At 40.3% G+C, this 27,640-nt stretch overlaps 1 protein-coding gene across 2 annotated transcripts in view; it reads right to left on the bottom strand.

The window, feature by feature from the left end:
- RNGTT (RNA guanylyltransferase and 5'-phosphatase) overlaps nucleotides 1–27,640 on the bottom strand; it is a 245,197-nt gene that overhangs the window by 120,769 nt on the left and 96,788 nt on the right. The window contains exon 12 of one of the 2 annotated variants that reach the window (XM_056125213.1): nucleotides 6,841–6,909. The exons of the other annotated variant lie outside the window; for it this stretch is intronic. Within the exon in view, the coding sequence (XP_055981188.1) occupies nucleotides 6,841–6,909 (69 nt within the window). The remainder of the gene's footprint in view (nucleotides 1–6,840; nucleotides 6,910–27,640) is intronic. 2 annotated transcript variants of the gene reach the window in all.

Raw genomic sequence — 27,640 nt, forward strand, 5'->3', positions numbered from 1 at the left:
ATAGTCTACTTTCAGCATGCTTCTCCCATCCTGGGCGGATCCTCCCAACACCCTTTATTTGGTGTTCCCTTCTTTTTCTGAGCTCCCTTTTCCCCTAACATGTGTGGTTGGCCTCCAGGTCATTGAGTAAAATTCCTGGTACTAATCTCTGCCATTCTTGGGTGTTAGTTTCCTATTTTAAAACAAAAATTTTTAACCAGCATCTTACTGTCTACCACCCTCAGGATTTCCAACATAACTTAACACTACCAAGACAACTATTATTTTTCTTTAAAATCATTTTCTTCTGAAACTTTAAAAATATGAAAACTATTTAAATACACTGAAACAAGAAAACTGAAAAAAGTCACTTTTTAAAAAAAAAAACAAAAATTATATCATTTATATATACATAAAAATGTTTTCAACTTACCTTAATTAGTTTAAAATTGATAGGATGGACATGAATTAATGATTTGAGATTCTAGTATTTATTAAATAATTTATTAAATACTGTAAATCTAGGCTCCTGCTCATTTTGTTGCAAAATGAAGAATTATCAAGTCTTCCCTAAAAAACTAGTCATAAACAGTCTTTCTCCTTATAAAGTGAGAGGATGAACTGCAAACTGGAATGGGACTAAATTTCTCATTATGTGATGCAACACCATTTAATGTTCTGTTCCTACACCATCTAAAATCACATCTCCTGTTTTCCCTGGAAATTACACCTGTCTGTAATCAACTCTCTTCTTACCTCCTTATATAGAAGACAGCAGTGAAAGGGAAATTAAGGTTTGAATATGCAGTAGCAACCATAAAAAGACCATTTCACTTGGTACAGAGAAGGAACATGGTAACAATATGCAATGACAATATTTACAATCCCAAAGAATTAGGTGTGGGTAAAAAAAATTAAAATTTGAAAAAGCATTCCTGCCCTGAAAGTAAGAAGGAACCATAAATTATTTGAAGAGTAATTTTTTCAAGCAAGGTTTGCTTCCTTTTAGCAGAACATTAGAAAGATCATGTTGATCATTTCATTCACTGAAAGCTATTTAATATGTAACTTATTAAAGTTACATGTAAAACAGAAACTTATTTAATAGGCACTTCTATTTTCAGATATTAAAAGGGATAGGAAAGATAGATGTCTGTGTAGAAGCTAAGTATAAATAATCTCACCTGGGACTTTGGCAAAAATTAAGAGTCTGAAAATGGAATGCAGAGGACCACTGCTGTGATGATGGTCAGAACCAAGACCACAGTGAGAACAGAAAAATCAAACTGGAATTGCAAAAGCAAAAATAAGGAAAAAATAACAGAGTTAAAGTAACTGAATTTTGCAGGCAAGTGAGAAAACTGCCTTGCCTGAAAAAAATGCACGTTAAATTGGAGCGTGTTCAGGGGTCAGAGAAACAGCACAGAGGTTACAGCACTTTCCTTGCACATTCCGCACATGATCCCCTGAGCATTGCCAAGATTGACCCCTAAGCACAGAGCCAGGAGTACACCCTGAGCATCACACCACTGGGTGTAGCCCAAAACAAAACAAACTGGAACTGATTCTGGTTGGATTAAGGTAACTTTATACTCAGATTATCCTTTTGAGGATTTAACTTCAATAAGACAGGAATATGAGACTGGCACAGAATTTATAAGACTGGGTAGAAACATAAGTACCCCACATCCTTTTTACTTCCAGAGGCCATTAATAGTAAAGTCCCACTTAAGGGTATGTGGCAAGCACCAGAAGGGTATATCTAGTGGCAAAATTAATTGAGTTGTTTATGCATAGTGTTTAAAAAAAAAGTGGGCTGGAAAGACAGCTCAATGGGTAGAAGAAAATTCTTTGCATGCGAAAGGCCTGAGTTCAACCCTCAGCATGGTAAGAGCACTGCCAAGAGCAACACGCCCCTTGCTCAAGTAAAGAGATAGGCATAGCCCTTGAGCAGGTATGACCCCAAAAGAAGAAAGAAAGAAAGTAACCACTAGAAATCACAATTACAGATAAAACATGTCAAGAGATCATTAAAATTCCACAGAAAATGAAAAGGGTTAGTCAAAGACTAATAATAGTAAAATACAGTCAATTAAACTTTTATCAATACAGAAAGGTGAGAAATTTTTTTTGTAGGAAAAATATGACTTGTAGTTATATACTAACGATCTGTTATGCTAAATAAGAAACTGGCACTGTCTACTGATTTTTAAAAAAAATGTTACTCTTTCAGAGCTATTCCATATATTATGGAATCTTAATTTGGGAGGCAAAGTATATACTGTACAATCTTATGTATATCAGTAGGAGAAGTATAAAAAGATTAAAATTCTATGACAGGAGAAAAATATCAGGATACAGTCATGTGCAAGTGACTGGTACTGGGGCCAGAACAATAGAAAAGTGGGTAGAGAGCTTGCCTTGCACATGGCCATCCCAGGTTCAATCCCTGGCACCACACATGGTCCCCTGAGCTTGCCAGAAGTGATCCCTGAGTGTAGAGCCTGGAATAACACCTAAGTATTGCCAGCTGTGGCCCCAAAACTCAAAGTGAGACCGGTACTGCAAACTAAGTCTATTTTTCCTATTACAAGGGTCTAAATTTCTATTTACAAGATGTACTGTTTTTTTTAAACAAAAAAAGTAAAGACTAAGAACTCTCTCTCTCTCTCTCTCTCTCTCTCTCTCTCTCTCTCTCTCTCTCTCCCTCTCTCTCTCACACACACATTAAAAATTCTAAACCTGAGACATTTTCAGAGAAAAGGAGACACACAGTATCTTGTCTAATCAAAGACCACTTCTAACTCACTGGGACATTTCTGAGGAGAACAAACAAATCAAAGCTCAGATTATGTCTAATGAAGAATGAACATTTATATTTTTTTACTTTAGAAAGGGAACAGGAAAAACTCAAAGAAAGTCAGTGAAAATTTACTCAAAGACAAAAAGGTAGAGCATAATTATCCTACACATCGTTATATGCAATGAAAGATAACAGAAATTTAGAAAGTTTTTAAGTTTGCTTATTTTAGTCACTGTCACTGTCCTCCCGATGTTCACTGATTTGCTCGAGCAGGCCCAGTAACGTCACCCTTTTGAGACTTGTTGTTACTGTGTTTGGCATATGGAATATGCCACAGGTAGCTTGCCAAGCTTTGCCAAGGGGCGAGATACTCTCGGATGCTTGTCCCAGGCTCTCTGAGTGGGGCGGAGGAATCAAACTCGGGTCGACCATGTTGGCCATTTGCAAGCATAAGGCCCTAACGCTGTGCTATCGCAAATGCATAACCAGTCAAATCTGAATGACTAGATTAAATTACAAGGTACATTTTAATTTGTTTCATAAACATTTTCTAAGACCTGTTCGGAAAACACCATGCTAGATATGGAACATTTAAATTAAATTAGAACATAAAGTACTAAAACCTTAGAGGTGCCTACAGTTATTGTGAGACAAAAACATATCCAGTGGATGCCTTGTGAGGCACTGATTATTGTTTTGTCTAATGTGAGAAAAGGCAATGCATCCCCAAAGAATTTTATTTCTCTGAGATCAATCATTTTGGTGACCTGCTTTAATTCTAGAGATGTTTGGCAATTAACAACTGTTCAAGGAAAGAAAATAAAATTACATTACTCTTGGCTTTAAAAAAGCTAACTACCACACTCCACAAAATCCTATGAATTGGCGAGTAGGGGAAAGAGTCTACACCCAAGATCTCATCTCATTTACAAACAAACTGCTTCTCCTTCCCAGTCTCAATGTTCCATCTCTTTTAACAGAACTGATCTCAGAGTGGTATCAACTGACATTAGAGAATCCACGAAACTCCACGTCAGGAAAATGGAAAATGAGGGATTTTTTGGTGATCAGAACCTAGACTGCCCAAACCATCCCCACCACCAAAAGGGGGGAAAAAACAAAAACAAAAACAAAAACAAAAAAAAAAACAGAAGAAATATAACCTTTATCTTGTTCCATAAGCTGCAGATAAAATCGAAGTAAGATGACACAGAATTACAATTGAAGACTACAAATGTATTCCATAATGTCTGTGTGCCTTGAGCACATAAGAAAGAGAAAGTGAGAAATATATCCACCCCAGTGCACTGTGACCATAAGCACTTGTACAACAGCAAGTCCAAGATGCATAAGTCTAAAATGCTCACTGGATTTCAAATGTTTAACATGAAAATAATGGTTACTTTAAATGATTGAATGGAAATATTTTTTGCTATACTAAAACAATTAAGTACACTGGTAAACTAACATGAATAAAATATACTTAGAATTAATTTAACTTGCTTATTTAACTAGCCTACAATTACAATAAAGCTTAAAAATATATGTGTGACCTGCATTTAAAGTCGTATGTCTGTTTCTATTGGTAAGCACAGAGCTCCACTTAATGCTTTCTTTTAATTTTTTTCTTTTGTTTGAGGGGGATCTGAGGGGCACTCATATGGTGATACTCAGTTACTATTCCTGGCTCTGTGCTCAACTGATCCCTGGCAGTTCTCAGGGCACCATATGTGGTAACAGGGATCTCCTAACACCCAAGGACAGCAGAGACAAGGGCCAAGAATACTGCTCCACAGTTGGAAGCCTGCCTTATGAGCTGGTGGAGAAGGCAGCAGAAAGAGAGACGCGATCACTAAGTCAATAATGGTTGGAGGGATAGCTTGGAATGGGAGATGTGTGCTGAAAGTAGATGAAGGACCAAACTACATACAGTATACTGTAAACTCTCATTATCTGTATTGCAAACCATAATACCGATAAGTAGAGGGAGAATAAAAGAGAAAGTGTCTGCCATAGAGGCAGGGGGAGGGGTGAGGCGGAGGGGGGCAGGAGGAGGGATACTGGGGACATTGGTGGTTGAAAATGTGCTCTGGTGGAGGGATGGGTGTTTGATCACTGTATGCCTGAAACTCAAACATGAAAGTTTTGTAACTGTAGCTCATGGTGGTTCAATTAAAAAAGAAAAGAAAAGACAAAGAACAACAACAACAAAAAAAAAAAAAAAAAAAAAAACAGAGATCTCAATCATGGTTGACTGCATGCAAGGCAAATGCCCTATATATCTCAAGCCCCCTTTTGGAACTTTCTTGAAAAATAAGAGTAGATTCAAACAGCAGTATATATACAAAGAACAACTCAGAACCAAGTGAAATAGACTGAGAATAAAAGAATAGGTACTCAAACTGAAACAAGACACAACACAGGAAGGATAGCTACAAAGCACAACCCAAAAGCACAAAGCACACAGAAGATTATTTATTCCTTCTGGTTTGGTGAAGGTAAGCAGGAGGAACACGGAAACAAATCATACATCAATTATATCTAAATTTCATAATACATGTATAACTATAGATTTAATGTATATAGTATTTTATGGTATACAAAAATTAGTTCCCCTTTTTCAGGTATCCAGTTTGGTAATTCTATAACTCCACTACTTAACTCATACTCGAATTTAAGTTGATATGCTGTATAGCACAACCTATAGCAAAGGATGAAGTGCAGTACGTGAAATATAACTCGTCCTATAAAGTAGGGATTCTCATACTAGAACACGCACCAAAATCACTTGAACAGCAAATCAAAGTACAAAGTGATAGATTATATAGTAGGTTTGGAGCAAGAAGCAATTATAACTTCCTTGGTGAAGTGTATGTAGCACATACAGGGCACACTTTGGGAAAGCAATGCTACAAAACTGTATTTCCCACAGAGGGTGATAACACTGGGTACTGAAATAATCCAGAGGATCAGTAGTGCAATTGAAAGGTGCTTTCTTTATTGCTTAAAGATGGTAGATTTCCAGGGGAATCACTAAGTGGCTTTCTTTTTCTGAAAAAAGGTAGCAGCAAGTGGATAAGTTTGGGAAACTCTAGGATAGTGCAACACTTCTTGAGTTGGAACAGTTTTGCTCTCTATGGGAAATTAGGTAATGCTATGTAAAATTTTGGTATTCACAAAAAGGGTGAAGGTAGCCAGAACCAACACTGGCATCTCGTAAGTAGATACCAAGAAAGGTGCTGAACAATCCCACCATACCCAGAACAGCTTTCCAGAGCGAAGAATCATCTGGCTAACCTGCCAAAAGTACTGGGGCCAAAGATATTGTACAGTGGGTAAGGCACTTATCCTGCATGGGGCCAACGTTGGTTTGATCCCTAGCACCACATATGATCCCCTGAGAACAGTCAGGAGTGATCACTGAACATAGGACCAAGAGTGAGCCCTGAATATCACCAACAATGGCTGAAGCTGAAAAACGCTACGACAAAGTGAAAATCAAAATGAAGTTTTAGAAGAATTAAGCTATTTTACAATGAATAATTAGTTTCAAAGAAAGGCAAAATGACAACAGTAATCAATCCTAATAAAAATGTGTAAGAAGGAGGACTGGAACAATAGGAGAGCGGGTAGGGTGCTTGCCTTGCACGCGGTCAAACTGGGTTTGATTCCCAGCATCCCATATGGTTCCCCGAGAACTGCCAGGAGCAATTCCTGAGTGCAGAGCTGAGCACCGCCAGGTGTAACACAAAAAGCAAAATTTAAAAAATAAAAAAAATAAAAAGGTGTAAGAAGGGTCAGAGATCGTACAACAGGAGGGCATCTGCCTTGCACTGGCCAACCGGGTTTAACCCCTGTCACCCATATGATCGCCTGAGCCCTGCAAGGAGCAATCAATCCCTGAGCATAGAGCCAGAAGTAAGCCCTGATCCCCAACCTCGTGTGACCCAAAAACAAACAAAATGTATGAGAAAAATGTACTTTCTACGTACATGAATACACACACACACACACACACACATACATACACACACACATACACACACAAACAAACTTACTCCAATAGGCTGAAAAATAAGTCCATCCATTTCATGGCTGACTTCTTTGGCAAAATTTCCTTCAAGTAGCTATAAAACAAATACATGTAAATTTTTAGAAATACAGAAATCAATAATCAATTGAGTTATCTGAACTTTATGCAAACTTTGTATTTATAAAAAAAAATAAAAAGCCTTAACACATAAGTTTTAACTGACATAGAGGCTGAGAAGAGTACAGCAGATCAAGGCACTTGCCCTGCACCTCAGGTCAATCCCCGGCAACATATATAGTCCCCAGAATCCTAATGGGAGTGATGCCTGGGCAGAGAGCCAGGAATAAGCCCTGATGACCACTCAGTATGGCCAACTAAACAGGACAAACCTCCCCACCCCAAAAAAAAAGCCATCCAAAAATTTTGATATACAAAGGAAGGAGTGTTCCAGAGGAAATGATATTAATTTTTTTTAAATATATGATGTTCCCATTCCATGGCAAATGTATCTCTTATTATTAAATGTAATTTCAGGTATCTTGAAATTACTCTAACCACACAACCAAAATTATATATATATAATAGTTTATATTTTTAACATATTGCTGCGACAGAATAAAATAATCTTTGAGATAAAAAAACAAAGTTCAAAAGTACATGATTTGAGTTTTTCTCAAACCCACAAGCAGACCATTTTTTAAATCTTTCTTTGTGGCCCTACAAAGAGCAGGACAAGACATACAAGTAAAATCACAAGTGAAGTGTTCTGAATGCCACATACAAAAAAGAGGAGTATCAGAGGCCCAATGTTCCCAGTTCTATATATGGAATATTACATGTGTCTCTTTACAAATTTTCATTATTTTGAAGAAATGAACATGTATATCATGGATGGAGGCCCCAATGATAAATTTCCACATTTCAGCAAAGAGGATACATATTTGCAGGTAATGTCATATTGTCTAGTCTCACCAAGTGATAGAACATTCAGGATAAATATGAGATATTTTTGATATAATTTTTTATCACAACCATATAATCTTGAAACAGTTATGCTTACAGGGCAATTTGTATTCTAAAAATGACAACCAAAATTTCAAGCACATTGAACATGCAACAAAATCTGCAGCTCTCTTCCCAAATTGTAATCCATCTTCTCTGCTCAAATTCTGAGGGCAATTCAGCAAAGAAAAATAAAAGCAACCCTAGATTTTTAACTTGATAAATTTGAGCATCAACACTTAATGTGTCAATACTTCCTTAAAAATTTCACTGTCCGTTTTTAACACCAATCTTTAGGGCAGGGGCCACAGAGGTGATCAGGAGCGACTATTTAATAGATAGTGTTTCAGTTTGAAAATGACAGAGTGGAAGGGTGGAATGCAGGTGAGCTAGTTCATTTAATTGGTCACTTTAAATATTGCTTGCTATAAAGGTAGGAAGGCTGGGAGTGGGAGATAGCAGCAGGTAAAAGGAAGGCCCCAGTCAGGGAACTCTCTCTTGGCCCCCTCAGGGACAGCAGGGATCTCACTCATGCCTACATGGTCAGACACTAAGGAAAGCTGAGTGAACAGTGAGCTACTGAGGTACAGTGTCCTCAGAGGCCCCCAAACAGGTGACAGAGACAGCAAGCCCCAGCAAAGGGACACAGGTGACAGAGTTCCAGCTGCAGCCTAGGAAAGCATATGCTAGGGCTTGCTGTCTCTGTCTCTACATAACAGAGAACTACGTAGGGACAATACCAGTCACTCTACACTGGAGGGGAGCAGATAGCAAGGGACAGAACCAGGACATAGAAATCTGAACCTGGCATTAAGGACGCGTAACATCATACACAGACCTAGACACTGGCAGTGGGAGGGACCCAGACCCCTCTACCTGAACTATACAATAGGTCTTTTTCTTAAGCATCTAAGTTTTGTACAGAAGTCTTTCATAATCCATTCTCAAGAATTCATGAAATAAATCTATTTTAGTACTAAGAAAAAGAAAAAATACCTGAAGATGGATGATCACAATGGTGGCCTAACAATGTGAATGTACTTTATGCTATGGCTTAAAGACAATTTAAAATGGTTAATTTTATATCACATATACTTACCATATTTTTTTTAAAACTGTAATACTCCTAATGCTGTCTCGGTATTTTCCCTCTTCTTTCTACATTTAAGAAGTGTGTGCTAGCTAATCTGGACCTTCCAAACTACATTATCTAGTTTGGCCAAATGGACAGATAATGCAGGCAGCTCTGAGACACATACATGTATGTCAGATTCACTCAGAGACGTAAATGACCAAACCATCTGAGGAGAACGTTTTCTTAAGAATTCAACATGGATGAACAGAACTGTCTTCTAGGGCAAGGGAGTCCACTTAACGGGCTGGAGTGTATGTTCTACATGCCAGAGTCCCAGGTTTGACCCTGAGCACCACATGGTTCCCTGAGTATTGCCAAATTACTTCCCACCCTCAAAAAAAAAAAGTGGGGGCTGGAGCAATAGCACAGCGGGTAGGGCGTCTGCCTTGCACGCAGCCAACATGGCCAACCCAGCTTCGATTCCCAGCATCCCATATTGGTCCCCTGAGCACCGCCAGAAGTGACTCCTGAGTGCATGAGCCAGGAGTAACCCCTGAGCATCGCCGGCTGTGACCCAAAAAGCAAAAAAAAAAAAAAAAAAAAAAAAAAAAAGTATTAATCTCTTATAAGTCTCTTTGAAGAGATAAAAGAAAAAACTTCAAGTACTAAAATGTCAAAATAGAGCCTAATATTATTGCCATCTTTACTTTTTACCTGGAAGATAAAAATCAAATAGATAATCATCTCCTTCAAAAGGAAACATGGAGAGCCTAATAAAGAAAATGTTCCCTTTTATTGCATACACATCATTGGTGACAAGTAAACATAGCTTTTTATTTTTTGGAACAAAATTCTCAAATTCATGCAAAGGGTCATATGTAAAATATATTAAGTTCCATTTTCATTTAAAAGGTAGAAAGGCCAAAAGGTAGAATCTGCCAATAGTAACAATAAATAGCAACATGAAAGAGTAACGACAAAATAGTAATAAAACAATAGTAACTTTTATCAAGGCTAATTGAGAGCAATCACCCAAATAAGATCCTATGGGAACAGGAAAGGAATGTGATTAGCCTTTAACACCTACCTTGGTCTCTCAATAAACTCTAGTAACAGGTCTATTATAGAAATATGACACTGGGGCCAGAGCAATAGTACAGCAACAGTACTACCTACAGTCAACCCAGGTTCAATCCCCAGCACCACATAGCCTGAGTTTCACCAGGAATAATCCCTGAGTAAGAGTATAAATTCTGATCAGCATTGGGCATAACCCAAAAACCAACCAAATGAACAAAAAGAAATGTGAAGTTTTTGAAGCACAGAGCAATTATATGACAATACAAGCACAGAGTAGATAGGTCAGATCATTTATATACATATATATCCAGTATATATCAATATATTAGTATGTATATATATATACCCATTATACATAGTGATAAACATAAAGATTTTTGCACAGGAAAAAAATTGTCTAAATTAAAATTAAAAATCAGCACAAAGCAAGGAAAAATGACCTACAGTAATAGATAACGCAGTCAACAGAACATGATATCAAGGTAACCCATATTTTGTAATGACTGAGAATAATTTTGAATAATCTTTAAAAATTAAACATTTTTAAAAATAAACAAATGTAGAATTTCAATCATGAGATGAAAATTGTCACAACAAAGAATTCTGTCATTGTCACAACAAAGAATTCTGTGGACAATGCGAAATCATGTATTAACAGCAGACTGGTCATAGAAAAGAGAAAAAAAATATTGAAAATCAAAGAGCTTAGAGATTGCACCAAAGTCATGTCACTGTCGCTGTCCTCCCATTGTTCATCAATTTGCTCAAGTGGGCACCAGTAACGTCTCCCAACAAATTGTGAGACTTGTTGTTACTGTTTTTGGCATATAGAATACGTCACGGGGAGCTTACCAGGCTTTGCCGTGCGGGAGAGATACTCTTGGTAGCTTGCCAGGCGGAAAACTGAATTCTAATTAACAGAAACAGGAGATACAGAAAAAGTTGGGGAAAATAATGCCCTAGATTACTAAAGGGAGGGAAGAAGGAAGAGGTCACCTAACCCTCCCAGCACTACTTAGTAGGTCTCCAAAGAATACTGAAAATGTATTAAAGGATTTATAATATATTTAGGATCAAAATAGTGAGAGAAAATAGAGTGATACTGTTACATAGTTATTACACTGACTCTGAAGTGATATGACAACAAAGATAATTAGTAACAAGTTAGAAATAAACGTTAAGTCTTAGAATTCCTAAAATAAATGGGAAGTGGAGCAAGGATAACCTCTTTAACAAATGGTGCTGGCAAAACTGGACAGTTACATGCAAAAAAAAATGGACTCAGACCTCTAATTAACACCATGTACAAAAGTCAGATCAAAATAGATTAAAGACTTCAACATCAGACCAGAATCCTTAAGGTAGGTACATTGAAGACTTGATCTGCAAAATCCTCCACGATATTGAAGCTAACAGTATCTTCAAAGATGACATGCCACTCACCAACCAAGTGGAAACAGAGATAAACAAATGGGACTATCTTAAACTAAGAAACTCTGCACCTCAAAAGAAATGTGACCAAAATACAAGGACAGTCTACATATGGGAAAGGATATTCACCCAATACCCATCTGATAAGGAGTTGATATCAAGGATATACAAGGCACTGGTTGAACTTCACAAGAAGAAAATATCCAACTCCATCAAAAAATGGGGTGGTGTAATGAACAGAAGCTTTCTTAAAGAAGAAATGTGAATGGCTAAAAGGCACATGAGAAAATGCTCTACATCATTAATCATCAGGGATATGCAGATCAAAACAACAATGAGATATCATCTCACACCACAGAGACTGGCCCACACCCAAAAGAACAAAAGCAACTGGCATTGGCGTGGATGTGGGGACAAAGGGACTCTCCTTCAACTGCTGGTGGGAATGCCAACTGGTTCAGCCCTTTTGGAAAACAGTATGGATGATTCTCAAAAAATTAGAAATTGAGCTCCCATTTGACCCAGCAATACCACTCCTGGGAATATATACCAGAGAGGCAAAAAATACAGTTGAAATGACATCTGCACTTCTATGTTCAATTCTGCACTGTACACAATAGCCAAAATCTAGAAAAAACCTGAGTGCCCAAGAATAGATAACTAATTAAAGAGACTTTGGTACATCTACACTATGGAATACTATGCAGCTGTCAGGAAAGATGAAGTCATGAAATTTGCATATAAGTGGATCACCATGGAAAGTATACAATGGTAAGTGAAAAATGAGTCAGAAAGAGAGGCATAGCAGATTGCACTCATCCGTTGAATAAAGAAAGTAACAGAATGGGAGACTAACACCCAAGAGTAGTAGACATAAGGACAAGGAGGTCTGCTCCACAGCTTGGAAACTAGCCTCACATGCTGGGGGGAAACGCAGATAGAGAAGGGAACACCAAGTAAAGGATGTTGGGAGGACCCATTCGGGTTGAAAGATGGGTGCCGAAAGTAGACTATAGACCGAATATGATGGCCGCTCAATACCTCTATTGCGAACCACCACAACACCCAAAGGAGAGAAACCAAAAGGGAATGCCCTGCCACAGAGGTGGGGCAGGGTGGAGAGGACGGGGTGGGGGTGGAGGGAGGAATGCTGGGACCATTGGTGGTGGAAAATGGGCACTGGTAGAGGGATGGATACTCAGTCATTGTATGACTAAAATGCAAACACGAAGGTTTGTAAGCCTGTAATTGTACCTCATGGTGATTCACTAATAAAATAATAATAATAATGATAATAATAAAATAAAAATAATTAAAAAATAAAAGAATTCCTAAAATATAAACAAAGATATATATTAATAAGTCAAAAGGAAAGATGTAACAGTATCAAATCAGTCTAAAGGAATGAAAGAAAAAAAAGAAATTAAGAACATATCAGGTAAACGTAAAACAAGCAGTAGTAAGATGGTAAACTTAAAATTTATCAAATTTTAACAACAATTACATTCAAAATTAAACAGTACAAATACTTTGATTTACAGAAAATACTATCAGGTTAGAAAAATAGCCATCAAGAACCAACTATAGCGTTTGCCTTGCATGCGGCCAACCAGGGTTCCATTCCCAGTATTCCATATGGTCCCCCTAGAACCGCCAGGAGTGATTCCTGAGTGCATGAGCCAGGAGTAACCCCTATCCATCTCTGGATGTGACCCAAAAAGCAAAAAAAAAAAAAAAAAAAAAAAACAGAAGAACCAACTATAGCTACCTGCAATGAACCCAGTGTACTATGTATCAAAAAATCCAATTAGTTTTAAAGAATTTAATATCTTAAATCCTAACATAAAAATACAAAGTAACTAGACTATATCATTATAGGACAAAGATTTAAAACATAAAAAAATAGGCCATCTTTGAAGCGTTCAGCATAAGAGAAGGAACACATGGAGGGTGCGGGATCCCGGAGGGAAAAAAAAAAAGAAAAAACAGGTTCCAAAAAGAGCCGAGATCACCGGCAAGTTCCAGATGGAGTAGGTGCCGCATCCCGCCTCCCCCAGATGGAACCCCGGTGACCAGAAGCCTCTACAAACACAGCTCGAGTATGCGGGAACGAGGACTTTTTCTCAAATCTGCCGGACTACACCTCCCAGGTAACCTCTGATTCCGGAAGTCACGCCCACAGCCCGCCCCCCAGCGCCATCTTTGAAGCGTTCAGCATAAGAGAAGGAACACATGGAGGGTGCGGGATCCCGGAGGGAAAAAAAAAAAGAAAAAACAGGTTCCAAAAAGAGCCGAGATCACCGGCAAGTTCCAGATGGAGTAGGTGCCGCATCCCGCCTCCCCCAGATGGAACCCCGGTGACCAGAAGCCTCTACAAACACAGCTCGAGTATGCGGGAACGAGGACTTTTTCTCAAAACCGCGCGGCCCCTTACGCGGCCGCGCAACATCTCTCTATATACAAAGTGATCAATGAGAAGTAAACCACCCAATCTTTCTCCCTGAAAATCAGAGTTAAGTTTGGAGCACGGCCACAGCCCCAGAAACACAAGGACTTAATGCAGAACCCAGCAGCTTAGAGCAGAAAAGTGAACGGACGATGAGTTAACCCAGGCCATCATTTCTGCCCAGAGGGGAAAGGGTGTTGCCCCATTCGCCCTCTCTTCTCTGGAAAGAAGGATGGCGGCCGCATGGGAGCCTTGCGGACAGCAGGTATGAGCCGGGGGTGTGGGGGGCGACTAAAACCTCACGAGAAGGGGGGCGTTCCGGTCCGTCCTTCACGCCCTACCGAGGTCACCAGTTGCCCCCCACGAGCGGCTCCCCAGCACGGCCACAGTCCCAGAAGCACAAGGACTTAATGCAGAACCCGGCAGCTTGGAGCAGAAAAGTGAAAGGATTATGTGTTAATCAAGGCCATCAAGTCTGCCGGAGGGGAAAGGGTGTTGCCCCATTCGCCCTCTCTTCTCTGGAAAGAAGGATGGCGGCCGCATGGGAGTCTTGTGGACAGCAGGTATGAGCCGGGGGTGTGGGGGCGACTAAAACCTCATGGGAAGGGGGGCGTTCCGGTCCGTCCTTCACGCCCTAGCGAGGTCACCAGTTGCCCCCCACGAGCGGCTCTCCAGCACGGCCACAGCCCCAGAAGCACAAGGGCTTAATGCAGAACCCAGCAGCTTGGAGCAGAAAAGTGAAAGGACTATGCGTTAATCCAGGCAATCATTTCTGCCCAGAGGGGAAAGGGTGTTGCTCCCTTCCGCCCTCCTCCCTCTGGAAAGAAAGATGGCGGCCACATGGGAGCCTTATGGACAGCAGGTATGAGCCGGGAGTGTGGGGGCGACTAAAACCTCATGGGAAGGGGGGCATTCCGGTCCGTCCTTCACGCCCTACCGAGGTCACCAGTTGCCCCCCACGAGCGACTCTCCAGCACAGCCACGGCCCCAGAAGCACAAGGACTTAATGCAGAACCCAGCAGCTTGGAGCAGAAAAGTGAACGGACTATGCATTGATCCAGGCCATCAAGTCTGCCGGAGGGGAAAGGGTGTTGCCCCATTCGCCCTCTCCTCTCTGGAAAGAAAGATGGCGGCCACATGGGAGCCTTGTGGACAGCAGGTATGAGCCGGGAGTGTGGGGGCGACTAAAACCTCATGGGAAGGGGGGCGTTTCGCTCCGCCCTTCACGCCCTACCGAGGCCACCGGTTGCCCCCCGCGAGCGGCTCTCCAGCACGGCCACGACTCCAGAGCACAGAAACCAATTTCTTAACTATCTGACTTTCAGTAGAAATACTTCCAGGGTCAATAGGTAAAATAGCAGAAATCCAAAACCAACATTTAATTCTTGAACCCAGCTGTAGAAAGCAAATCACTTCACAATGCTTTTTCAGCATGTCTGATTTGGGGGGGGGGGGGGGGGGGGTAAACTCTAAATAATAGTGGTGAATCTTTTATTGAAACAATGAATCTAATCAAAGCAGATAGAGTGTTAACTAGAATTCATCTGCCTCACAGGGACGGGGAGGGGTGGGGGGTGGGGTTTTATTGGGGTTCTTCATGGTAAAAAATAAGTATTGGTAAAGGGAAATGTGTTTGATATTTGCATGACTGAGACATAAACCTGAAAGCTTTGTAACCTTTCCCACAGTGATTCAATAAATAAATAAATAAATAAATAAAATAAAATAAAAAAAACATAAAAAAATAAAAAACTCTGGAATAAAAAGAGAATGATATGCATTAATAAAGAACTTAATGCAATTGTATATAACTATGCATCTGAAAAAGCCTCAATGTGTGCTTTAAAAATCTGACAGGCCAAGAAAAATAAGACAAAAATTCTCAACTAGATAAGAAAATGATAGGATTTCTATATTTTTTAATTTCATAACTGAGAGCAAGTTTTTCTTTTTAATTTCATAATCAATTCATTCAACGCAAGCATTTAGTTACTGTAATAACTAACAGCCACTCTTTTAAGTGCATGAGATTTAAAAATGATCTGAGATCACAGGTCTAATGGGGAGACTCCACCACATCCCTTTAAAGCAGCAGGTCAGTATCCCGGAAGAGGCCTGAGGTGGAGACAGAAGGAAGAGCTACCAAAGAGGAGGGACAGAGGCGATGATCATCTCCAAGCAGATTAGGCATTTTAACCTCAGCTTTGTGGAGTCTACCAGGTTGCGATTTTGATTAATAGATTAATATGAACTAAATACAAATAAAATAGTCATTTTACAGTTAGGGCTTTTAATAGAGATGTTTAAAGACTTCAAGGGAATAGAAAGCAATTACATTTTTACCTATGAGTCACAGCTCTATTCAAATGTTTACTGAGTACTAATTATGTATCCACTAAAAAAGTCAAACAAAGATTGAGAAAAGCACCAAGGAAAAAAGTAACAGAGAGCATGTCAGGCACTGTTCTGAGTACTTTGAGCCTCATAACAATCATATGAAATTCGGGCCATTTTTATCACCTATTTCAAAAAAATGGCCAAGGTCAGTACAGCAAGAACCACACAAAATCAATCTACTCAGAATCAACATTCTGGATAAAGCAAAGTCATCAGAATGATAGATTTTAAATATATATCATATACACATATCTACATATATTTATATATAGATACAGATAGATATATATTTGCTCTATGAAGCTGGGGATGTGGCTCAAGGCTCTCCCAGGTGGATCCAGTACCACATGCCTAGCCAAGACGATCCTGGTGGCTAGAAACACCACAAGACGTAGCCCCAAAACCTAACTAAATAAAATAGTTGACACATATATGTTAGGTAGAAAGCGGAGTAACTATTCCAGAAACCTGAGTAAAGTAAGTTTAAAAGCTGATGATTTAGGGGCTGGATAGATGATACCAAGAATAAGGCACTTGCCTTGCGCACAGCCAACCCAGGTTCAATCCCCAGGAGTAATTCCTGAGTGTAGGGCCCGAAGCAAGCACTGAGCACAGCCTGGTGTGCCTCTGCCCACAAACAAGCAAACAAAATAAATGCTGTTGATTTAATTCACATACAGATTAGGTTATTAAAGGGCTAAGTTTAAAAAATAAAAAAAATTAGGGTCAGGGAAATAGTACAAGTGGGTAGGGCACTTGTCTTGCTCACTGCCACTGTGAGTTCGATTGCTCAATTCCTGGCATCCCATACAGTCCACTAGGCACAGCCCTGAGTAATCCTTGAGCACCGAATCAGTTACTGCCAGGAGTGCCCTCTCTACTCCCCCCCCCCCCAATCGGTAACAATTGTCAAAGTTAACCACTTCCTCATAACCTATTCTTCTTATCCTGAGAAATAACAGCAACTGAGTCTTTTTCCAGAATACTTCTATATTTCTAGCAGTGACCTTTTAAAGCAAATAACTGCACATATCACAATCACAACTTAAAAAAAAATGGAAGGGGCCACTTCTAGCAGTGCTCAGGGGTCATGCCTGGAGGTGCCTGAGGAACCAAACACGGAGCCAGGATCGAGCCAGGGTCAGGACAACAGCAACAGGATAGGCAGGTGCCACCTCTCTGGCCTCCTCAAAAACTCTTCAATGCTCCTCACTGCCTACGGTGAGGTTTCCTTAACATGGTTTTCATGTGTCTTTTTTATCTTAAACCTCTCCCAAATGTTTCCCGGAATATTTCATCCAGATTGTAACTAGTAAAAATTATAGGCAAATATTTCTTCTGTGGATACAAAAACATGTTCAACTAGGCCAAAACGATAGCACAGTGGGTAGGGCGCTTACCTTGTACGCAGCTGGCCCAGATTCGATCCCTAGCATTCCATAAGGTCCCCTGGGTACTGCCAGGAGTAATTCCTGAGTGCAGAGCCAGGAGTTACCCCTGAGTACGGCCAGGTGTGCCCCCCCCCCAAAAAAAAGGAAAGAAAAGAAAAAGAAAAATATGCACTACTAGTTTTAAGGAGTTTGGATAGGAAAACTTTTAAAAGGATACTTGGCTAGTCAACGTTTAGTAAATGAAATACAAATAAGTTAAACTACATAAACAGCTGATCTGAATGTCACAAAGGATCAAAATAAGAAAGACGATAAGACAGTTGAGAGATAGTAGAGAGGGCAAGGCACTTGCCTTGCAAGCAGCCAACCTTTAGGTTTGATTCCTGGCACCACATATAGAACCCCAAGCCCTGCCAAGTGTAAGCCAAGGTAAAGCTGGGTGTGACTCCCCCAACAAAGACAAAGAAACCTACTGGAGAGATTAAAATAAAAATATTAAATTGGACATAAAGACAAAGCAATATTTATAAAGCATAATTTAAAATTGAAATAAAGGACAGTAAGTTGCAAAACAACATTTAAAACTGTGTGTGTGTACTAAAGAATTAATTTTACAGGAGACAGATAACTTTTGCCCAACTCTCCAAGAAGGTGGTGACCATCTCTAGACTTTAGAATATATTCTGAGAAGTCTTTGCTTGCCTGAGATATTTATGTTTAAGGTTTTGGAACATGAGCTTCAGGAGATACTGATGACCAAAGATTAGCAATGTAGGAACACAGACAAACTTTAGAAACCAAAAGTGAGCTTGCCTGGCTAACAATCACTAAGTATGGTCATACATATTAAGCAGGACTAAGGGGTGCTAGCATGATTACCCAGGACGGGGACAAGTCACAGACTTTGTGCTTGCGTCCTTCCCTGTGTTGCCCCTCCATTTTTTTTCCTTGTTAGATCACACGGGTGATGCACAGGGGTTACTCCTAGCTCTGCACTCGGGAATTACTCCTGGAGGTGCTCAGGGGACCATGTGGGATGCTGGAAATCGAACCTGGGTCAGTCCTATGCAAGGCAAATGCCCTGCCCACTGTACTATCACTCCAGCCCTGCCCTTCCATTTATTATGGCAACACTAGAAACATAACTACAGACCTTTCCTTAGTTCTTTGAGTTTTCCTAGTGAAACCCAAGTTAGTCCCAGGGAACCCCAGAGTCTATAGCCACTGGTTTGAAGTGAAAGTGGCTTTGGGGACACCCATCATGGAGTCACGTCTATGTGAAGGCAATTTTCCCCAGACTTCTTACGGAGATAGATAGTTGGCTTGAACTCATGACTGAAAGTGTTCATCAGATCACTGGATTTCTCAAACTGTTATAATTCTGCCTGTGCTGAAAGCCAGTCACCAGGAGGAAAGCAAGTGACTTTCCCCTGGAGGGCATTACTGCCCAGAGGCTGTGCCAGACTGTCAGCTGGTAGAATGATGTCTCATTTGCCCTGTCAATGGATAAAATGACGCAGTTAATGGTCACAGAAGAGACCTTTTATATTCAGATGTGAGGTACAAAATGACATTTATGTGTAATCAAAACATCTTTACAACCTAATAAGCTACCAAGAAAACAGAAGTGAGACAAAAAGCTAAGCTTCATTTTCCACACTATAAAAAACACAGAACCTCTCCCTTATTATTTTTAGGTCTCAAGTAAAGCTCAAGGGGACCTTAGAAGGTTCCTACAACACTCCACCCAGAACTGCTCAGGTCCTGCAATGTTGGGGGCCACCAGGGCCATCCTGGGGTGCCTGGGGGACTATGCATGCCAGCCCTTTTAGTTACTTCCCAGGGCCCAATGTCCTTTATTCTTTGTATCAAGTTTAAACTAGCATAGAAATTAAAAACTCAAAATCGCTTTTAAGATAAAGAACCTATGACATTTTGACTATAATATAAATACTTCATAAACAAAAAAATCATATGTTATACCTCTGCTATACTGATTTTATTTCCTGCACTAAACGTTAAACATTCATCAACAATTTAATGTGGCAAAGTAATTACATGGTTCGCTGGACTTCTATCTAACACCTTCAGAGAACACTTGCTTTCCTTAATTGCAGTAGCATTAGCCTCCTATGTCCCACTCAAATCCATATTTGTCCTCTTCCATGCATCTACCTTTACATGCTTTTCCCCAAGAAGGGTCAATTCAATTTAAGCTTAGTGAGTCCCACTCTTTTGCTCATGCCAGTGGACATATTAATACAGCATGTATAGGTGCATACATGCTACGGTTCATAGTCCCTATATGATGAGAAATTCTGAGATCACGCTAAAAAAAAAAAATAAGAGGCAAACAGCAAAAAAAAACAAAAATATGAAAATCACCGTGATGGGAGGGGTGGGGGGAGGGGTGTGTGGAATGGGCTGAATAAAACTAGTGGAAGAAACCCATAGCTTATGTTGGGCAAAAATAACAGGATATAAAATAAGACTTATTAATAAGCAAAGTATATTTGAGAAATAGCAACATAATCAAACCTAAAACAGCACCATTCTAGAATTATTACTCTTATGTACAACGCCAAGACTCAGAGACTATAAAACCCAGCTCCCGGAAGAGAACAGTGCAGAGTCTCCTGCCCCCGCACCTGGCTGTCCTCGCGGGGCCCCTAGGAGGGGAGCGGGTTGAGTTTTTCTCCCCGCCCCGACCAGGGCTCCGGCAGCCGAAGACCTCCAGAACCAGCCACCACCATGCTGAGACCACTCTCCGCACACATGAAGGTACCGGCAGAGGAACAAAGCCACGCGGGTTCCGGGGCCGAGATCTCCAAGCCTACTCGGATTGGGGCTGAGCATCCTCCACCCAGATCCTCCAAATTCCAGTAGGCGGGGGTCACACCCACCAACTGGCCCCCTGGCGCCATGTAATCCCATCAACGCCAACACTCAGAGACTATAAAACCCAGCTCCCGGAAGCACGCGGCCGCATTTGCAGCTGCGAGACATCTTATCGTCTCATTCCTACTTTGGACAAACTGGCAGGCTACCGAATGTAACCTGCCCACACAACAGAGTCTGGCAAACTCCCCGTGGCGTACCCAATATGCCAAATACCAGTAACAATGAAAGGTCTCATTCTCCTAACTCTGAAAGAGCCTTGAATATGGCACTTTTTTAAAAAAATCTCAGGGCTAGGACAAAGAGACGTTACTGGGTCCTGCTCGAGGCAATCGACGAATAACAGGATGGTTGTGATTGATTGTGATTGTTCTTAAGAATATAAAAGCTATGAGTCATTCAGATTCTACTTGACAATATTTTTTTTAAAAATGGAGCATCCTAAAATCAATAATAAAATCTATTCTAATTATATCCTGACAAAACACTGATTTAAAATGCACCATAATTTAGAAAAGGTGACCCAGATATGTGAGTACTTAAAATTTTTGTTTTTTCTTGGATGTAAATCATAGTCTAAAAGTTAAAAAAAAAAGTCTCTCTCTCTCTCTCTGGCTCTCTCTCTCCCCCCACCTACCTTCCCCTGCCTCCTATCACTTCACTCCCTCCCCTGTATATTTCAAAACTAGAGTATTGAAATTTTGAGCTCAATAGAAAAAGGATTTCTGCCTTCTAACATGCCTTAAGAGGTATCTTAAAACATATTTTAAAAAGCCTCACTTAACTACCTTTTTTCACAGACAGCAAAAAAATAACACACAGCTGCAAACTAAATTTCAAAGCAATTATAACTAAAGCAGTATGGTATTTGGAGCAAAAACAAGCACACAAACTAATGAAAGAGAACAGAAAGCCCAGATCTGAATCTACACACATATGTACATCTATGACAAAGAAACCAAGTCTGTACATGGATGAGAGAAAGCCTCTTTACACCAACAATGGAAAATGAGGAGGGAGGGGAGGAGGGAATCACTAACACCACAGACAAAATTTAATTCAGAATTGCTTAAAGACTTTATATTACCAAAATAATATAAAAAGAAACCAGAGGCTCAATATCTATATATTTCAAAACTCACCTCCACTAACAAAGAAAGCAAATGCAAGAATGAAACAAGTTTTTCTAAACTGGTGAGGGATGACAGGAACCACAAAAACAAAGACAATCTTGTAATTGGGAGAAGTGACGGCAAGCATTTTATTCCCCGTGTATATGTGGGCCATCTGCTTATGTCTTCACTCTGTTTTTGTTTTCCTCTTTCTTTATATGTTTTTGGTCACATGCAGCAGCACTCATGGCTTACTTCTGACTCTGTGCTCAGGGGCCACTCCTGGCAGTCCTCAGAGGACCATGTGGGATTCCGTGGATTGACCTAAATTGGGCAACAAGAAGCCAAGCACCCTCCTCGCTGTACTATCACTCAGGCCCCTGTATGTCTTCTCTTTTGAAGTGTCTACTGAGTTCTTCACCCATTTTATAGTTTTGAGTCCCTTGCTTTCTCTTATGCTATACAAGATCTTTATAAAATATGGCTATAAACCATCTTTTTTTTTCAAATATGTTAGAAATATTTTTTTAAAGGGGTGGAAGGGTTAGAGATACCTTACAGCAGCGAGGGTGCTCGCCTTACATGCAGCCATACTGAGTTTGATCTCTGATCTCCCATATGGTCCCCCAAGTATGACGAGGGGTAATTTCAGAGTGCAGAGTCAGGAATAAGCCCTGAGCATCTAAGGGTGTGACCACCCCAAAAAAGGGGGAAAAAATAAATTATTTGATGAAAGAGTTTATTATTTATTTCTCACTCTTTGTCAGACAATAGAATTTAAAAGCTTCATAGAATATTTATAGAAATTAATGGTATATTAAACCATAAAGATTTCAGGGAACAGAGAGTACAGAAGGAGCTTTCTTTGCACACAGTCATCCCCAGTTGGTTTGATCCCAGGCTAGGAGTGATGCTTAAGCAGAGAGCTACGAGTCAGCCCTGAGCATGCCAAAAACCAAGAGAGAAAAAGAGAAAGAGGAAATTTTGTTCAGGATCAAAGAGACAATTCCACAGGCTGAACACATGTTAGTATATGGAAGGTCAAAGTTCAATCCTCCAAACTAGAATATTCCTCAAGTACTGCAAGGAACCACCCATTCCTATGCACAGAACTGGAAATAGAGTACCCTTAGTGTAACACAAAAATCAAATTTCACCAAGTTTACTATCTCGCACTCTTTGCTTCAGTTGTGACTTTTCTCATGCTTTCTCTCACACTTTCTCTATCCTTGTAGAACTTCGTCTATTTTTTAGGACTGTTACTTGAAAGTCTTCACATAATTCAGCTGTACTGAGTTTTTCTAAATCTTTTTCTTGGTCCATCAGTGCAGTTCACTTTCCCTGTCTCATTTTATCAGGTGCTGTCCAAGGGATTGGGAAGGCTCTGGATGATGGCAAAGTGCAATCATGAATGCCTGGCAGTGATTTTAGTGCCACAGTCGAACAGGATAAGAGGCAGCCACAGCCATTTAGTCACAGAATTTGGTCAGTTTTAAGAGTGCCTGACATCAGGGGCCAGATACAGTACAGTGGATGTGCCCCAAAACTAAACAAAAAAAACAAAGAGTAGCAGACAGAGCTGTGGGACTGGGAATCAAGTGAGGCAAAGGGGACCCATAATTCAGTCATACTGAGGTGAATTTAATACCTTGTTATGAAAATGAACACCTTTGGGAAATGAGAGTTTTACCAAAGAAGAAAATTACTTTTGTCAGTTAGGAAAAAAAAAAAGAAAAGAAAGGATAGCTGTACAATGCATCAATCTTATAGTTTTATAAATAACGAAATTTCAAAGTATGTTTTTCAACTACTTATTACTACTGATAGCTACTATATCTTGAAAATCAAAAAGAAGAAAATAGTTGCAAAATGCAGTTTCATAAACAGAGCAAATGATAGAGCTTTGCTAGTTTAAAATATTACCCTTCTGACAACTCTGATACAAACTTTCCCAAACACCTACAGAAATGCCTGTAAAAAACCCAGGATAAAATCTTTAAGCCCCATACCAAAACAAAACCAATCCAAGTCCTACCAGACTTCAAGCCTGAGAGATTTCTACTGAGAAGTTTGGCTTTGTCTACTGCAGAGGCAGTAAGTGTGACCAACCGATAACCACCACCTGCCCCCACCCAAAAAAATCCTCATTTCCATTCTCCCCATCTTCTATAGATCATAAATACCAAAGCTTCTATCTCCCAGAAATGAGGGGTACTGCTCTTGTATATGTACCTCAACATCGCTCTCAAAATACTTCCTGCAGACCCATATTCAGATGGTCTATGAAGTCAAAATTATTTTCATAATACTAAGCAAGAACTGAGCCTTCGATATCACTCTCTTTCTAGCATGCAATGCCATTTTTCTAAGGCTACACGATGTATGACATCATATCACAACAAACAATAAAACAAGAACATGAGAATTCAGCTGCCTTCAATTAAGTCAGGTATTCATTAACTTGAAAAACAGTAATACAATGCCATCCTTGGCATAAATTTCTATTTCAATTTAGAATACAGAATCACATTCTCAAAATAAATCTATTAGTATATTAGGTTTATTATTTTTAACAAATTTACAAAATTTTTCATTTTTAATATGGTAAGTAACATCTAATAAAACCCATATAAATGAAAGCTCTTCAGGGTCCTCGGCAATTACTGAATACAAAAATGCCCTGAAACTAAAAATTTCTGAATACTGTCCTTCTAAATCAGTGGTTTTCAACTTTTATATAGCTATCAACTGGCAAGGATTCGTAGATTTGGGGCCTGAAAACCATTATCCTAGGCAGTCTGAGTCTTTTAAAGAACTTCACTTTCTCTGCTGACACAAACAGTAAGTCTGTGAAGATACTTAAGAAAAGAGAACATACATATGAGTTTTATCTTCACTTATAAAAGTGCAAAAATGGCGGGGGAGAGGGCGGGCTGGAGAAGACAGAAGGATCTCAGAGCAGCACATACTGAAAACTAATAATCTCCAGCTCCTCAGATGATCATTAAAAGACAAAAGAATCTTCCGGTCACTCTAACATGGTCCCAGTTAGACAGCTGCCATGAATGTAAACTGAAATCTCAATGGGTTTTGAGTAACATGCAGACAAATGTAGTCTACAATCCTGAAGAACTGATAAGCATAAGGACTTAATGAGTCATTCAACATTTCTGAGGGGATCTCCCAAACAGTGCTCAGGGGACCATAGAGCCCCTTCCAACAAAACACAAATAGGGGCTGGAGTGATAGCACAGCGGGTAGGGCGTTTGCCTTGCACGTAGTCAACCCGGGTTCAATTCCCAGCATCCCTTATGGTCCCCTGAGCACCGCCAGGAGTAATTCCTGAGTGCAGAGCCAGGAGTAACCCCTGTGCATTGCCGGGTGTGACCCAAAAAGCAAAAATAAAAAAAAGACACACACACAGTCAATACTGTCTCTGGTTCAAATCAAGAGCTCCAGGAGTTGGTGCCTCTCGGCCTACAGGCCAGGGCTCACCTGGGCCTCCAGGTCTTGTTCACAGGGTTCCAGCACTCCCCCAGTCACACCTGGGAAACCATATGGTGTTGAGGGGGTCAAGCCAGGGCTGGCAGCAGGCGAAGGCAGGCACCTAGCCCTGGCACTGCTACTCTGGCCTGAGTCTTTCAACATTTAATAAACTCATTGGAAAGTACAGTTTCAAACTTAAAATTATACTAGAGTTAAAAAGAAATTGTAAGAAATGTTTCGTAACCTTAATAGGCTCAAGTGACAAATACCCTAAGATAAAAAAAAATTATAATAGAATAGTAAGAATTAGATAAGAAAAAAGTATCTGATTAAAAGGTAGGTAAAGAAAAAAATATTTGGTAAAGCATTTTTAAAAATCCACATTAATGAAACTGACATTAGGGAAATTTCACATCTCAAAAATTTATAGAATGAGAGGTGGAAGAAAGGGTTAACTAGAAAAAAACAAATCAATATATACTGTAAAAACAATCAATATTCAAGATGATAATTTTAAGTGTGTCAAATGAAACCAGAGCACTTAAAAATTATTTTAACGGTTATATAACATTCTCCGGGTCTTTCTCATAAACATACCTGAGTTAACTCTGTAGTTAAAAGCAGCATATATTTCACTCCTAACCAGAAAAAGTGCGAACTAGGGGGCCAGGGAGAGAGCTTGAAAGGGAGGCACATATACCTTGTATGCAGAAGGCCCCAAGTCTGAACCCGGGAGCTGTCAGGAGCAGCCCTGGCAGCTCCCAGCACCTCCAGACCCAAGAATACCAGGTCAGTACATACAACAATCAGGATCAAAATCACCAGATCAGATATTGCCAGGAGTAACTCGAGCTCCTGAGGACCCTAGAAGGACCACCCCAATCAAAGAAAAAGGGTTAACTATACAAATAAAATGATACACATGATGGGGTCAGAGAGATAGCAGAGCGGATAGGGCGCTTGCCTTGCGCACAGCCAACCCAGGTTCCATCCCTGGGATATGGTTCCCTGAGCACCACCAGGAGTAATCCCTGAGGTAGAGCCAGGAATAAGACCTGAGAACTGCTGGTGTGGCCAAAAACCCCTTCCCCAAAATATGTTAAGAATGAAATTAAGGAACGAGGGAGCAATCATCAGGAGTCAGGGGGAACGTACTTTGAATGCACAGTGAAGTACCCCCCCCAAATCAATGCAATTCATACAAAAAAGTAAAAGTAACTGGAGAGCAACCATCAGAAAATGAGAAAGACTTTATCTCTGAAACACACAGAAAACAGAAATAAGTTAGCAGATAAAATAAAACACACTGGAGTATGGTGCTGCCAGCAGGTCAGTCTGTACCTGTGAGGCAAGTGCATCAGCAGCCTGACGACACCTTCAGATTTCTTGATACCGCAGAATTGCTGTGGTGCCTTTGGCCAGACCCCAACAACTTGGGGCCACGTTTATCAAGAAAGTAAACAGCCAAAAGTTAGGTATGTGGGAGACACACCCACAAACCACCTCGAGCTCAGCTATATAATTGGAGGCATGGCCTCTCTGGTTCCTGACCGAACTGCTTAACGGCCATGATCCCAGAGACTCAGAAAAAAATCTTGGAACCTGGCAGAAACTCGTCCAGTCCCTGCAGTAGGTTACCCGCACTAGGCCATCCCATGGGGGAAAAGGTTCAGTCCCTCCAGCTGCTCCCTCTTGGCGGCTCGGTAGCTGCCATCCTCCAGAGGCCATTGGACAGTCAGGTTTGGGCCTGCAGTGATGAGACACATGGGGCCTTACAGGATGGGGGTGGGGCCAGCCCTTTCCTCCCCACCCCAATGAGACCCTGGCCTCTCTGGCTCCTAATCAAGCTGCTTAACGGCCATGATCCCAGAGATTCAGGAACAATCTCGGATCCCAGCAGATTTTGGCAAAAATTCCTCCAGATTTAACTGTCAAAATTTCAAAATTCCAAAATCGCGCAGCCACTACTGTGGCCACGTGACATCATATGTTATTCATAACCAGCAATTAAAAAAAAAATTTGTCTACTGTTGCCTTTTCGGCAGATGAATGTTGGGGTAAAATCCCAAATAATAATGGTGGGTCTGGTGTCAATATATTGAATGTGATCAAAGTAGAGAGAGAGTAATGTGGAAGTCATCTGCCCCACAGGTAGGGGGGTATGCTGGGGTTTTTGGTGGTGGAAAATGGGCACTGTGATGAGACAGGTATTTCATCATTGTGTGACCAAGACTTAAACCCAAAAGCTTTGTAACTACTTTCACGGTGATTCAATAAATAAATTTATAAAAAAGGAAAAAAAAGGGTGGAGTTCATGCCCAATTCAATCAGCCTAATCAATGGCTGAATAATTAGCAATACTCCTACATTCACTGTAGCACTGTCCTCCCGTTGTTCATCAATTTGCTCAAGTGAGCACCAGTAACATCTCCATTGTGAGACTTGTTACTGTTTTTGGCATATTGAATACATCACGATTAGCTTGCCAGGTTTTGCTGTACTCCAAC

Source organism: Sorex fumeus, unplaced genomic scaffold (assembly GCF_029834395.1).
Source record: "Sorex fumeus unplaced genomic scaffold, SorFum_2.1 ptg000054l, whole genome shotgun sequence".
In the NCBI taxonomy this organism is placed as follows: domain Eukaryota; kingdom Metazoa; phylum Chordata; class Mammalia; order Eulipotyphla; family Soricidae; genus Sorex; species Sorex fumeus.